Source organism: Anomaloglossus baeobatrachus, chromosome 11 (assembly GCF_048569485.1).
Source record: "Anomaloglossus baeobatrachus isolate aAnoBae1 chromosome 11, aAnoBae1.hap1, whole genome shotgun sequence".
Classification (NCBI taxonomy): Eukaryota; Metazoa; Chordata; class Amphibia; order Anura; family Aromobatidae; genus Anomaloglossus; species Anomaloglossus baeobatrachus.
This window is the reverse complement of record NC_134363.1, coordinates 196,863,656-196,878,908: the sequence shown is the minus strand read 5'-3', so window position 1 is coordinate 196,878,908 and position 15,253 is coordinate 196,863,656. Positions and strand designations below refer to the sequence as shown.

Below are 15,253 nucleotides of genomic sequence, written 5' to 3'. Positions count from 1 at the left end.
GCTCACTTCTTCCTACTTAGTGGAATTCAGGGAGGTAACGGGGCCGGGACTGGCGCTGATGATGGGCTTTTCCAAGGCTGGCCATACACTAGAGATTTTAGTTCACAAAAAAAGCAGATTTAGACCAATCTCTGCAACATTTTAATGTGACGCCTAGAAAAGGCAGATTTTCATAGAACACTTCAGCCATTTTGGAATGATGACAGCGTCTCTTCTTCAGCATCGACTTACATGAAAGTCAAGAACATAATGTACGGCCAGCTTCAGCTTGGTCAGATGCTCGAGGTCCAGGAATGAGCCCTGACACCAAGATCGTTAGTGTAAGAAGATAAGTGTCCATGTCCTCATTATTTCCAGTCTACTCTTCCACGTTTTTTCTCTGTCAGCGCTGATTACTTTCTTGTGGTTTGTGACTCCATGCGCGTTTTGTTGCCACTAGTTAATGTTCGTGAGTCCACATGACTCATATTAAGGCTCTGCCCGGAGCCCAGGTGTCTCTTTCAGGAGATGGAGGGAGGGATTTTATTAGCGGTAATGAAGAGCTGTAGAAGGACAGTTTTAGGAGAAATCTGTAATTTCTGGACACAGCTTCTCTAATGCATTGCTGTATTCTCTTCAGGCAAATCTATAATACCCATGAGGCTCCTTCTATTTCTCTTTAGGTTGTCTTCTGGAAAGGTCAGTCCAGAGAGTGTCCGAACACTTCGTGCTCCATCCGAGTCTTCAGAGGATCAGGGTCTTCCCCCAAAAAGGCCCCTGAGTCCAGGGAGAGAAAAGGAATTGTCATTGTACAAGAAGACCAAACGTGCCATGACCAGCAAGAAGTATAGTGTCAGTCAGGCAGAAGCAGAAGTGACTACTCCCATTGAGTTAATCAGCAGGGGTCCAGATGGTCGTTTTGTTACAGGGGGCCATGACCAGGAGCCAGCTCTTCGTAGCCGAAGAATTCAAGGATTCCCATTTGCAGAAGAAACAGATATGTACCCAGAGTTCCGACAGTCTGATGAGGAGAATGACGAGCCATCAGGTTTAAAGTCCCAGCTTACCCCATTGTCATCCAGTCAGGACTCTCCACTTCAGCCACCTGCCTACAGCCCACGTTTTCAACATCAGTCTCCAGAAGGAAGGCAGCAGGCCTCTGGTCAATCAAGACCTGGTGGCTACCATCATAGCCACTTGTATGGCTATTTGAGCAGTAGTCCTCGGGACTCTGATCCACCGCCACCATTTTATATGCCAGAAGTCAGCCCACTAAGCTCTGTTATGTCATCACCACCTTTGCTTCCTGAAGGCTCTTTTCCACCTATTCCAGAAGAGAATGGGGAAAACAGCTCCACCAGTACTTTGCCTCTTACACATACCCCAACCGGGGGGCGCTCGCCAGATCAGTGGGGAGGGCCAGACTTCCCTTTTGGTGGATTAGATGCTCCTTCATCACCTTCCATGTTTGTCCAGCATCGGTATGAAGCTGGTGAGATGAGGCGCCCTTTACCTCCGCCTCCTCCAGCCCCATTTCCTCGGGGGCGTCCACCTCCCAACTCGCTACAGGTCCCATCTTATGCAGCCATCTTACCTCTGGAACCACATACAGGCTGGGCAGGGAGGTTACCAGGTCGCCCACATCCTTCTCACCCAACATCGTGGCAGGATGCAGCTATGCAACTCGCTGCACAAGGCCAGCTTCGGCACACTAGCCAAGGGATGGGGATTCCGGTGCTTCCATACCCAGACATTCCTGAACCAGGGCCTTTTGGGATGGATGCTCGATGGTTTGAAAGTCGGGCGCGTCCACAGATGAGTCCCAGACAGCATCGGAGATTGGAGCCAAGCTTGCATCAAGTGGTACTACAGCCATCGCGCCTTTCACCACTTACCCAAAGTCCCCTCAGCTCTAGACATGGATCCCCTGAGCTCAGTGCCAGAGCCAGACCTCGTCCAGGTCTGCTTCCTCCACCTCCAGACTGCTCTGGCATTGCCCTGCAGCCTCCAGGCTTTTTACACCAATCTTCTCCATCTTCTGGATCTCCAGCAAAAAGCAGTCACGAGAGTCCTAGTTACCGCCCTGCTCCACCTGACTCGTCACCTCATGCAGACGGACGCAGGAGAGAGGAGAGGATACACGCAGAGACAGCGGTGCTGTGCACTGCAGGGTGAGTGATGCTCAGCTGCGGGGCGGACTTTGTGGACTTGGTGGGTTTTTGGACTTGAAGTTGTAAGTGACATTTAAGTTTCTAGGTAGACCTCGTCTCAGCATTGCCCTAAATATCCTTCAGATACTTTTTATATTCATGTTCTTCTTAAAAGGGAACTGAGTGAATTAAATAGAAAGGGACACGCTATAGTTTCTAAAAAACATTGCCACCTACTGAAGGCGCTCTGCTGAGACTAGACACACAAAGGTTCATAAGCCAGGAGCAGTCAGTCCATACCTCACACAGCATATCTGTCCGCCATCTTCATCTGGTTTGTACTTTTAGGATTGCTTCCTGATGGATATGATTTCTGGTCAAACCATGGACTGATGGGGCTGGCCATTATTTGCAGTTCCCAGGTTGGTGTCGTACAGGGTGACCCGTGTAGGGGCACGTTGAGAGGATATCTTGTGAGCGGTGTTAATGACAGGTTTGACACTGCTCAGAAAACCATACCTGAGAATAACGAGGCAAAGTGTAATCCAGGAGTGCCGATCCCCGAGGAGGTTTTGTCCCATGGAGCAAGGCTGGGGCATCAATGTTCTTGTGCCAATAACAGACATCCGTAATAAATTGTGAAGTGCACATGAAATAAAGTGTATTTGTGCTCTCTGGGTCTCTCCATTCCTTCCATGGTCATAACACCAGTAATGACAGGATTGGCGGCATGTGTCTTTAGGACTCTGTCCATCTGTGCTTTCAATTGTGGCTTCCTCCAAAACCATAAGGCATAATGAAGTAGTGATCCTGTGAAATGGGGAAAGATCTCCATTCCCGAGAGGCCATAGATAATGGATTGTACCTTACACTACACTCACCAGACATGAAGGCCTTACCCTAAAACTAGCAGAAAATGCCTCACTTAGTAAAGTGTTACGGTAACCAGTGTCCAAAGCTGGGTGGAAGCATGATCGCTTTGCTCCAAAGTCCACCACCTACCAACAATGAGGTTTTCACACACAGAGAAGGAATAAATCAGCTGGGCACATTCTGCAGACGCTGGCCCACCACAGTCTGCTCCGGCAGGAGGACATGTCTGTCCTGCAGTGTCTCAGTATAGTGGCAATGTCTTTTAGTAATGTGTCGTAGTCTTCTGTGTTGTTGTTAGGGATTACAATGACCAGGCAGAGTGATTGTCACACAATGATGTTCCCACCTGCAGGAGTGTTGGAGCCCCTCTAATAGTATCAGGTTTTGCTTTGATTCCCCAGTGCAGACCCCCCACCCCCACCCCCTCACCGCTTTCTTTCCGGAGTGCTGCCCTCAGTAATTGTCTGTTTTTGATTGATCTCAGCTATCTGAGCAGTGTTGATGTCATGAACTCCTCCATCCAATAGGTAAGGGTGATCCATGTCCGAAGGGGGAAGAGGGGAGTGTGGGGTGGGCTCCTAGAGGGTGGGAGAATATTTGGGGTCCTTTGCATCTGTTTTTATAACCCCGGCCTGCTTTAAAGGGGAACAGTGCACAATCCTCAGAGTAAAACCACAAATTCACAAGATGCGGATTTAGGACTTGGTGTCCCAATATATTCACTCATTTTTGTCCTGTCCTCGTCATCCATAGAAGCCACCACCTTGTGCTTCCCCTTAAAGCTGCTGACAAAGCTCCGAAGGGTGCAGTCCCCCCCCACCGCCAGGCCGCTGTGCCGTCAGAGGATCAGCACTACATAATGCAAAATGACATCACACTAACCATGTGATGATGTCATCACTCACCCAGATTCCAGCGTATATAGATGGGATTAAGCTTCACACTACGTAGACTTCCAGTTACTGGCCAGAAAAGGCAATAAGTCCATGCTGGCAGCACATGGATGGGAGGGATCCACCGCTATGAATTGGGAGCCAGAAACCCCCCAGGGACTTCTTATGGGGCCCGTAGAAGATGAAATCCCTTTCTACCGGTGGAGATGGCCACAGCCTAAATATGCAGTGACGATGGCTACTAATACAACTCTTCATAGTCTTCAGTAGCATCACTGCCTCCCTCTGCATCCAGATCAAGTACAGGGCTGCTCTTTAGCGATTGTTCTCAAAGCCCATGATTCTCATGGGCAAACCCTTAGACCCGATGGCACCACTCATTTAGTAGGAGCTTCCTGTGTGGGGGACGGGACACACACACATAGGGGTAAACCCCACCTTTCTGTCTGTGGGGGACACATGGTGAACCCCATCAATCAACTTGTGGGGGATACATGTGAACTCCACCCATATGTGTGGGACACATGGGGGGTTAACCCCCATCTCTCCGTATGTGGGAGACACATGGTGAACAAAACCAATCCATTTGTGGGGGATACATGGGGTGAACCCCATCTATCTGTGGGGAACACGGGAGGGGGGGGGGTGAACCTCACCAATCCGTTTGTGTGGGACACATGGGGTGAACCACACAAATCGGTGGGGAACACATGGGGTGAAGCCCACCTATCCATCTGTGGAGGACATATGGCGGTGAACCCCACTTATCCATCTGTGTGGAATATATGGGGGTGAACTCCACCTCTCTTTGTGTGAGACACATGGGGGTGAACCCCAACTATATGTGGGGGACACATGGGGGTGAACTTCACCTCTCCCTTTGAGGGGGACACGTGGGGGTGTAGCCCACTTCTCCGTCTGTGGGGTTGAAGCCCACCTCTCAGTCTGTAAGGCTCAAGTTGGGGGGGAAGCCCACCTTTCCGTCAGTGGGGCACACATTGGGGGAAGGTCACCTCTCTGTCTGTGAGGGTGAAGCTCAGCCATTACTTTCCACATACAGATTTTTGTGCATTGTAGGATGTTTGGGAAGGTGAGGAGGAAGGTCCTGAGCCACCGCCATTCAGGGGAAGATGGGAAGGTGCCGAGCCGCCGCCATTTGGGGAAAGATGGAAAGGTCCCGAGCCGCCCCCATTCGGGGGAAGATGGGAAGGTCTCAAGCCACCGCCATTCGGGGGAAGATAGGAAGGTCCCGAGCCACTGCCATTCGGGGGAAGATGTGAAGGTCCCGAGCCACCGCCATTCGGGGGAAGATGGGAAGGTCCCAGCCACCGCCATTCGGGGAAAGATGGGAAGGTGCCGAGCCACCGCCATTCGGGGGAAGATGGGAAGGTCCCGAGCCACCGTCATTCGGGGAAAGATGGGAAGGTCCCGAGCCACCGCCATTCGGGGGAAGATGGGAAGGTCCCGAGCCACCGCCATTCGGGGGAAGATGGGAAGGTCCCGAGCCACCGCCATTCGGGGAAAGATGGGAAGGTCCCGAGCCACCGCCATTCGGGGAAAGATGGGAAGGTCCCGAGCCACCGCCATTCGGGGGAAGATGGGAAGGTCCCGAGCCACCGCCATTCGGGGAAAGATGGGAAGGTCCCGAGCCACCGCCATTCGGGGAAAGATGGGAAGGTCCCGAGCCACCGCCATTCGGGGGAAGATGGGAAGGTCCCGAGCCACCGCCATTCGGGGGAAGATGGGAAGGTCCCGAGCCACCGCCATTTGGGGGAAGATGGGAAGGTCCCAGCCACCGCCATTCGGGGGAAGATGGGAAGGTCCCAGCCACCGCCATTCGGGGGAAGATGGGAAGGTCCCGAGTCGCTGCCATGGGGTGTCTTCCACCTGCTTGGTCCAGAGCTGTGCAGTCTTCAGGTGGTGGTGATAAATCTGCCCCTTTTTGTGTCTTGGTGATTTAATAGGCTGCACCCTCGATAGACAGCAAGCTCATTGTGATATCCACAGATTTGGTATTTGGACAGTACTGTCCACTAAAGGCTTCTTTCTGTACTCCAGGTTCCCCTTTAAAGGAGACCAGTGCAACTCTAATGCATGATAAAGCTTTGATCTAATGCTGTGACTGTAGAAACCTCCTCCCCCGTCTTCCTCCTTCCCTGTCATGGTGACACCCTCATGCAGTTTAGTAGATGGCTGCCTCCTCCCTCATGGCTCTGTGTTATCACTCCTGTCTTGTCCTTCAGTAATGAGTCTTCAGTTGTCTTTTTTTTTTCCTCCGGTGTCCTCTGTCTGTTTTCCATTAGGATCTTCATGGCTCTGATGGTCATCATTTCCTTTATTATATTTTAGTGTTAAAGGGCATGTTTTGCATTGTTTCTTCATGTTCTGAGATTTCTTTGAGAGTGGGACGTGGGCTGACCGGTCGGCCCTGGTAAATGGTGTCTCATTGGAGCGTGGCCTGAGCTCCGATGCTATCCTGTCCTCCGCGCCTCCGTCCCAGGAGGCTGCACCTGCTGGTGTCCACACGTGTCTTGCTCCACCTGCACCAGCTTTTATTATTCCATACATTCTCCCTCGGATTCCAGCCACCTTCCACCTAGAATGCTGCAGGGAGTTTTCTGGCTATCGCCTGAACGTTGCAGCGTCCAGCCTTGATCCTGAGCTTCAGCGGGCATAGACCAGCATGGTGACTGGAGACATGGTCTTGGCGATGTTCATCCATCCATTTCACTATGACGCGCGGGCAGAGCACGGGACACGCTCCGTTAAAGTGGACTGAGCAATCCACCATTGCTGCAGGCGATTAGCCGAGTGCCGCCTCCATGGAGCCCACGTAAATCTTACTGCTGCACCAAGTAGACAATGTGATGGTGTCTCCTGTGGTCACCGTGCAGGAGTCTGTAGACTTGGGTCATGGCTCTGTAGTCATGGCTCCGTGACCACCGGAAACAAAAATGTCAGATACTGGATCATCCATGCAATGTCCATAGATACATACACCTCTGAGCGGAGCTGAGATCACTACCTGCTGGTATGCGCCCCGTCCAGAGAAAAAGCTCCTCCACGGACATATCTGCAGATGGCGCCTCCTGCAGGCTGTGCCCTCGTACTGTCCCCTCCTCTGTGCTGCATAGTCATTCTGCAGATGGCGCCTCCTGCAGGTTGTGCCCCCTCCTCGGTGCTGCATTGTTATTCTGCAGATGGTGCCTCCTGCAGTCTGTGCCCTCGTACTGCCCCCTCCTCGGTGCTGCATTGTCATTCTGCAGATGGCGCCTCCTGCAGGCTGTGCCCTCGTACTGCCCCCTCCTCTGTGCTGCATAGTCATTCTGCAGATGGTGCCTCCTATAGGCTGTGCCCTCGTACTGCTCCCTCCTCGGTGCTGCATTGTCATTCTGCAGATGGCGCCTCCTGCAGGCTGTGCCCTCGTACTGTCCCCTCCTCTGTGCTGCATAGTCATTCTGCAGATGGCGACTCCTGCAGGTTGTGCCCCCTCCTCGGTGCTGCATTGTTATTCTGCAGATGGTGCCTCCTGCAGGTTGTGCCCTCGTACTGCCCCCTCCTCTGTGCTGCATAGTCATTCTGCAGATGGTGCCTCCTGCAGGTTGTGCCCTCGTACTGCCCCCTCCTCTGTGCTGCATTGTCATTCTGCAGATGGCGCCTCCTGCAGGCTGTGCCCTCGTACTGCCCCCTCCTCTGTGCTGCATAGTCATTCTGCAGATGGCGCCTCCTGCAGGCTGTGCCCTCGTACTGCCCCCTCCTCGGTGCTGCATTGTCATTCTGCAGATGGCGCCTCCTGCAGTCTGTGCCCTCGTACTGCCCCCTCCTCTGTGCTGCATAGTCATTCTGCAGATGGTGCCTCCTATAGGCTGTGCCCTCGTACTGCTCCCTCCTCGGTGCTGCATTGTCATTCTGCAGATGGCGCCTCCTGCAGGCTGTGCCCTCGTACTGTCCCCTCCTCTGTGCTGCATAGTCATTCTGCAGATGGCGCCTCCTGCAGGCTGTGCCCTCGTACTGCCCCCTCCTCGGTGCTGCATTGTTATTCTGCAGATGGCGCCTCCTGCAGGCTGTGCCCTCGTACTGCCCCCTCCTCTGTGCTGCATAGTCATTCTGCAGATGGTGCCTCCTATAGGCTGTGCCCTCGTACTGCTCCCTCCTCGGTGCTGCATTGTCATTCTGCAGATGGCGCCTCCTGCAGGCTGTGCCCTCGTACTGTCCCCTCCTCTGTGCTGCATAGTCATTCTGCAGATGGCGCCTCCTGCAGGTTGTGCCCCCTCCTCGGTGCTGCATTGTTATTCTGCAGATGGTGCCTCCTGCAGTCTGTGCCCTCGTACTGCCCCCTCCTCGGTGCTGCATTGTCATTCTGCAGATGGCGCCTCCTGCAGGCTGTGCCCTCGTACTGCCCCCTCCTCTGTGCTGCATAGTCATTCTGCAGATGGTGCCTCCTATAGGCTGTGCCCTCGTACTGCTCCCTCCTCGGTGCTGCATTGTCATTCTGCAGATGGCGCCTCCTGCAGGCTGTGCCCTCGTACTGTCCCCTCCTCTGTGCTGCATAGTCATTCTGCAGATGGCGACTCCTGCAGGTTGTGCCCCCTCCTCGGTGCTGCATTGTTATTCTGCAGATGGTGCCTCCTGCAGGTTGTGCCCTCGTACTGCCCCCTCCTCTGTGCTGCATAGTCATTCTGCAGATGGTGCCTCCTGCAGGTTGTGCCCTCGTACTGCCCCCTCCTCTGTGCTGCATTGTCATTCTGCAGATGGCGCCTCCTGCAGGCTGTGCCCTCGTACTGCCCCCTCCTCTGTGCTGCATAGTCATTCTGCAGATGGCGCCTCCTGCAGGCTGTGCCCTCGTACTGCCCCCTCCTCGGTGCTGCATTGTCATTCTGCAGATGGCGCCTCCTGCAGTCTGTGCCCTCGTACTGCCCCCTCCTCTGTGCTGCATAGTCATTCTGCAGATGGTGCCTCCTATAGGCTGTGCCCTCGTACTGCTCCCTCCTCGGTGCTGCATTGTCATTCTGCAGATGGCGCCTCCTGCAGGCTGTGCCCTCGTACTGTCCCCTCCTCTGTGCTGCATAGTCATTCTGCAGATGGCGCCTCCTGCAGGCTGTGCCCTCGTACTGCCCCCTCCTCGGTGCTGCATTGTTATTCTGCAGATGGCGCCTCCTGCAGGCTGTGCCCTCGTACTGCCCCCTCCTCTGTGCTGCATAGTCATTCTGCAGATGGTGCCTCCTATAGGCTGTGCCCTCGTACTGCTCCCTCCTCGGTGCTGCATTGTCATTCTGCAGATGGCGCCTCCTGCAGGCTGTGCCCTCGTACTGTCCCCTCCTCTGTGCTGCATAGTCATTCTGCAGATGGCGCCTCCTGCAGGTTGTGCCCCCTCCTCGGTGCTGCATTGTTATTCTGCAGATGGTGCCTCCTGCAGTCTGTGCCCTCGTACTGCCCCCTCCTCGGTGCTGCATTGTCATTCTGCAGATGGCGCCTCCTGCAGGCTGTGCCCTCGTACTGCCCCCTCCTCTGTGCTGCATAGTCATTCTGCAGATGGTGCCTCCTATAGGCTGTGCCCTCGTACTGCTCCCTCCTCGGTGCTGCATTGTCATTCTGCAGATGGCGCCTCCTGCAGGCTGTGCCCTCGTACTGTCCCCTCCTCTGTGCTGCATAGTCATTCTGCAGATGGTGCCTCCTGCAGTCTGTGCCCTCGTACTGCCCCCTCCTCGGTGCTGCATTGTTATTCTGCAGATGGTGCCTCCTGCAGGTTGTGCCCTCGTACTGCCCCCTCCTCTGTGCTGCATAGTCATTCTGCAGATGGTGCCTCCTGCAGGTTGTGCCCTCGTACTGCCCCCTCCTCTGTGCTGCATTGTCATTCTGCAGATGGCGCCTCCTGCAGGCTGTGCCCTCGTACTGCCCCCTCCTCTGTGCTGCATAGTCATTCTGCAGATGGCGCCTCCTGCAGGCTGTGCCCTCGTACTGCCCCCTCCTCGGTGCTGCATTGTTGTTCTGCAGATAGCGCCTCCTATAGGCTTTGCCCTCGTACTGCCTCCTCCTTGGTGTTGCCTTGGCGGCTCCCGCTGACAGTATAATGGGGGCATTGGAGCTGCCAAAGGTTTGGTGACCTCCCAGCATGCTCTATATTTCAGTACCTGGCAGATGGCTGGGGAAAACAGCTGTTGCATCCATTGCCATTCTCCTAACCTCCATCTTCTCCTCCGCAGGCTTGGGTTAGCTGCTGTACCTGAGAGGTCAGAAGTTGTGAGAGATGATCGTGTTCTTAAGCCCAAAAAGTCCACCAAGGGCCGATGTAAATCCCAGAAGCACTCCGGTAAGCATCCCCCGATTTCTCCCCCCCCTCCCCCGATCACCCCTGATCCCATTGTGAACGGTTCCCATCCAAGAAATTTGTTTTCTCTTCTATTCCTGATATTTCTCAGCACCAGAGCACAAATGGTTAATAGAATCTGCTGCCGGACTGGAAAATGTCCGAACATTGCATGTCAGCGGTGCCTCCGAGCTGTAGTGTCAGTGCGACCTGCAAGATGGCGCTGTAGAGTCAGTGCGACCTGCATTACTTATCATAATGCTAATACTCAAGAATACACTATGCCACTGCCAAATAATGGTTATCATGCCCCTATGCCAAACTTCTTTGGACATTATAGTAATATCCAAGCAAGATGGCGCGGTAGAGTCAGTGCGACCTGCAAGATGGCGCGGTAGAGTCAGTGCGACCTGCAAGATGGCGCGGTAGAGTCAGTGCGACCTGCAAGATGGCGCGGTAGAGTCAGTGCGACCTGCAAGATGGCGCGGTAGAGTCAGTGCGACCTGCAAGATGGCGCGGTAGAGTCAGTGCGACCTGCAAGATGGCGCGGTAGAGTCAGTGCAACCTGCAAGATGGCGCGGTAGAGTCAGTGCGACCTGCAAGATGGCGCGGTAGAGTCAGTGCGACCTGCAAGATGGCGCGGTACAGTCGATGTAGATTGTGGTGTTCATAAGTATTCAGCCACCGGAGTCAGCACTTTGTAGGATCACCTTTCTCGGTCTTGCATTTTGTATTCAACCCCTGGAGTCCTTTTGTAGGATCACCTTTCTCGGTCTTGCATTTGTATTCAACCCCTGGAGTCCTTTGTAGGGTCACCTTTCTCGGTCTTGCATTTGTATTCAACCCCTGGAGTCCTTTGTAGGATCACCTTTCTCGGTCTTGCATTTTGTATTCAGCCCCCAGAGTCAGTACTTTGTAGCACCACCTTTCTTTGTCTTTTAGGGGTCTGTCTCTCCAGCTTTGCACATCTAGAGGTGACATTTTCCCCTTCTTCTGTGATCTCGATGGATTTGGGCCTGGACTGTGACTCGGCCGCTTACACACAGGAATATGCTCTGATCTGTACCCTCCATTGTAGATCTGCAGGATATTTAGGGTTGTTGTCCTGCTGGAAGGTGAACCTACGCCCCGATATCACATTTTCTGCGGCTCCACATAGGTTTTCCTCCAGGATTGTTCTGTATTTAGCTCCATTCATCTTCCCATCACCTCTGAGCAGCTTCCCTGGCCCTGCTGAAGTAAAGCCTCCCACAGCTGGATGTGGCCACCACTATGTGTGACTGTGGGGATGGTGTTACCAGTGTGATGTGCAATGTTAGTTTTCTGCAACAAATAGTTTTGAATTTAGTCCCAAAAGTTCGACTTTGATTTCATCTGACCAGGGCACCTTCTTCCACGTGTCATATGAGGACACCGTGAGCATTTGAAAGAAGGTGACCTGGTCAGAAGAAACCAAAGTCGAACTTTTGGGACTAAATTCAAAACTATTTGTTGTGGAAAACCAACCTTGCACATAACCCTGGTAACGCCATCCCCACAATCACACATGGTGGTGGCTGTATCCAGCTGTGGGGAAGCTTTTCTTCATCAGGGGCAAAAAAAGCTGGTCAGAGGTGAGGGAACCATGGAGCTAAATATAGGGCAATCCTGAAGGAAAACCTGTTCGAGACTGCAGAAGATGTGAGACCAGGGTGTAGGTTCACCATCCTTTTTCATATGAGACACTGGGTGTATATATATTGCAGAGGAGGCTTGGGGCATATAAATCACAGGAGGCGCTGGGGCATATACATCACAGGGTAGCTTGTGGACATATATTTCACAGGAGAAACTGGTGCATATGCATCACTAGAGACGCAGGGGCATATACATCACAGAAGAGGCTGGATGCATAAATATCACAGGAGAGTGGCTGGGGCATATATACATCACAGGAGAGGCTGGGGCATATATACATCACAGGAGAGAGGCTGGGGCATATATACATCACAGGAGAGAGGCTGGGGCATATATACATCACAGGAGAGAGGCTGGTTGCATATATACATCACAGGAGAGAGGCTGGGGCATATATACATCACAGGAGAGAGGCTGGTTGCATATATACATCACAGGAGAGAGGCTGGTTGCATATATACATCACAGGAGAGAGGCTGGTTGCATATATACATCACAGGAGAGAGGCTGGGGCATATATACATCACAGGAGAGAGGCTGGTTGCATATATACATTACAGGAGATGCTGGTTACATAGATACATTACAGGAAATGCTGGGTGTTTGCATATATACTTCACAGGAGATGCTGGCATGCAAAAATCTGGACACCCCAGGTCAAATTACTTTTATTGTGAACAGTTAAACAAGTTGAAGATGAAATGATCTCTAAAAAGAATAAACGTAAAGATGACACATTTCATTTGTATTTTAGTCCCAAAAAATATATTTTCATCTTTTACATTTTTAAATGAACAAAAAAAGAAAATGGGCCACTGCAAAAGTTTGGGCACCCTGCATGGTTAATACCTAGTAGCATTTCCTTTAACAAGTTATTACAGCTTGTAAACGCTTTTTGTAGCAGCCAAGGGTCTTTCAATTCTTGTTTTTATCCATTCTTTGTGGAGAAGTCTTCCAGTTCTGTGAGATCCCTGGCTCGTCGTCCAGCCCGGTGAGATCCCTGGCTCGTCGTCCAGCCCGGTGAGATCCCTGGCTCGTCGTCCAGCCCGGTGAGATCCCTGGCTCGTCGTCCAGCCCGGTGAGATCCCTGGCTCGTCGTCCAGCCCGGTGAGATCCCTGGCTCGTCGTCCAGCCCGGTGAGATCCCTGGCTCGTCGTCCAGCCCGGTGAGATCCCTGGCTCGTCGTCCAGCCCGGTGAGATCCCTGGCTCGTCGTCCAGCCCGGTGAGATCCCTGGCTCGTCGTCCAGCCCGGTGAGATCCCTGGCTCGTCTTGCATTCACGGCTCTTTTGAAGTCTAGCCACAGATTTTCAAAGATGTTTAGATCAGGGGACTGTGAGGGCCATTGTAAAACCTTCAACTTGCGCCTTTTGAAGTAATCTATTGTGGATTTTGACGTGTTTTGAGGATCATTATCCATTTCTAGAAGCCATCTTTTCTCCACTTTTCTCCTCTTTGCAACGTCAGCTTTTTTACAGATGGTGTTATATTTGCATCAAGTTGAACTTTCATTGAATCCATTCTTCCCTCTACCCTTAAAATGTTCTCCGTGCCATTGGCTGCAACACAACACCAAAGCATGATTGATCCACCCCCATGCTTAATGGATGGCGATATGTTTTTTTCCTGAAATTCTGTGACCTATTTTTCGCCACACATACCTTTTGATCATTGTGGCCAAAGAGTTCAATTTTAACCTCATTGGTGCACAGGACTTTTTTCCAAAATGCATTTCATGACTCTTCCATGAAGGCCATATTTGTGCAGGTATGTCTGAGCAGTAGAACAATGTACCACAACTCCAGAGTCTGATAAATCTTCCTGAAGTTCTTTTGCAGTCACGCAGGGGGTTCTGATTTGCCTCTAGCAATCCTATGAGCAGCTCTCACGGACATTTTGCTTGGTCTTCCAGACCTTATCTGTTCCTGGTAACTGCTATTTCTTAATTACATTTCGAACTGAGGAAAGAGCAGCTTGAAAACGCTTTGCTATCGTCTTATAGCCTTTTACTGGTTTGTGGGCCTTCATCATTTTCAGACTGCTAGGCAGCTACTTAAAAGAACCCATGGCTGTTGTTTTTTGGCACAAGGTTAAGAGGCTGGGTTTTTATAAGGCTGTGAAATTTCCTTCACCTGGCCTTTTCTAATGATCGTGAATAAGCCAAAACCCTAACAGGATAATTAAGGTCTGAAACTTTGGTCAAAATTATGTGAGCACACAAATCTCCAAGGGTGCCTAAACTTTTGCACCAGCCCTTTTTTTATTTTTTTGTAATTTTAAAGATTATATAATATTATAATCTTTGCCTGAATATAAAAGTAATGGGTCATGTTTAATTTTATGCCATTTTAGTGATCTGTTCATCTTGCTTAACTCTTCACAATAACAGAAATTTTTGACTGTAAATCACTGGAGACACTGGGGGCAAATATATCACTGGGGAGGCTGGGGCATATAAATCACAGGGGGGGGGCTGGGGGCATATATATATACAAGAGGGGCTAGGGCTGCCACTGCTGTCTTCATCTGTGGGACAGGAGTGCATCGCGCTCTAACTTCGCCGTCAAAGCACATCTTGACACTTGCACTGGCCAGCGTTAGAACATAACCGCACAAAAGTTCATTAGATCAGAACATATTCCTGTGTGTGAGCGGCCCAGTCATAGTCCAGACCCAAATCCACCGAGAATCTGTAACAAGATGGGATAATCACTGAACACAAACTTCTCCATCTGATCTCACTGAGCGAGAGCTCTTGTGCAAAGAAGAGTAAAAATGTCTAGATGTGCAAAGCTGGAGACACAGACCCCAAAAGACAGAAAGGTGGTCCTACAACTGTTGACTCTGGGGGAATGAGTATAAATGCTCGTAACACTTGACAGATTTCTATTTTTTTGAACATTCAGAAAACCAGGAATCCTTTCCTTTACACGTCACAAATACTTGTACTTAGTGTTGGTGTCACGTAAAAGCCCAATAACAAACCTACAAGTGCATCTCAATAAATTAGAATGTCCTCAAAGTTAATTTCAGTAATTCAGTACAAAAATTGAAACTCCGTCATTACAGAGGGATTTATTCCTATATATTATATAGTCATTACACACAGACTGATCTATTTCACATGTTTATTATATATTATGGAGTCATTACACACAGACTGATCTATTTCACATGTTTATTATATATTATGGAGTCATTACACACAGACTGATCTATTTCACATGTTTATTATATATTATGGAGTCATTACACACAGACTGATCTATTTCACGTGTTTATTATATATTATATAGTCATTACACACAGAGGGATCTAGTTCTATATGTTATATATTATATAGAGTCATTACACACAGAGGGATCTATTTCACGT

The 15,253-nt window shown here is 51.0% G+C and overlaps 1 protein-coding gene across 6 annotated transcripts in view; it reads left to right on the top strand.

Moving 5' to 3' along the window:
* IGSF9B (immunoglobulin superfamily member 9B) overlaps nt 1-15,253 on the top strand; it is a 162,400-nt gene that overhangs the window by 83,566 nt on the left and 63,581 nt on the right. For 5 of the 6 annotated variants that reach the window (XM_075328954.1, XM_075328953.1, XM_075328952.1 and 2 more), the window contains 2 exons: nt 663-2,150; nt 10,099-10,205. In XM_075328954.1, the coding sequence (XP_075185069.1) occupies nt 663-2,150; nt 10,099-10,205 (1,595 nt within the window). Of the gene's footprint in view, nt 1-662; nt 2,151-3,486; nt 3,530-10,098; nt 10,206-15,253 lie in introns of those variants that run through there. The other variant, XM_075328958.1, reaches the window with a different exon arrangement.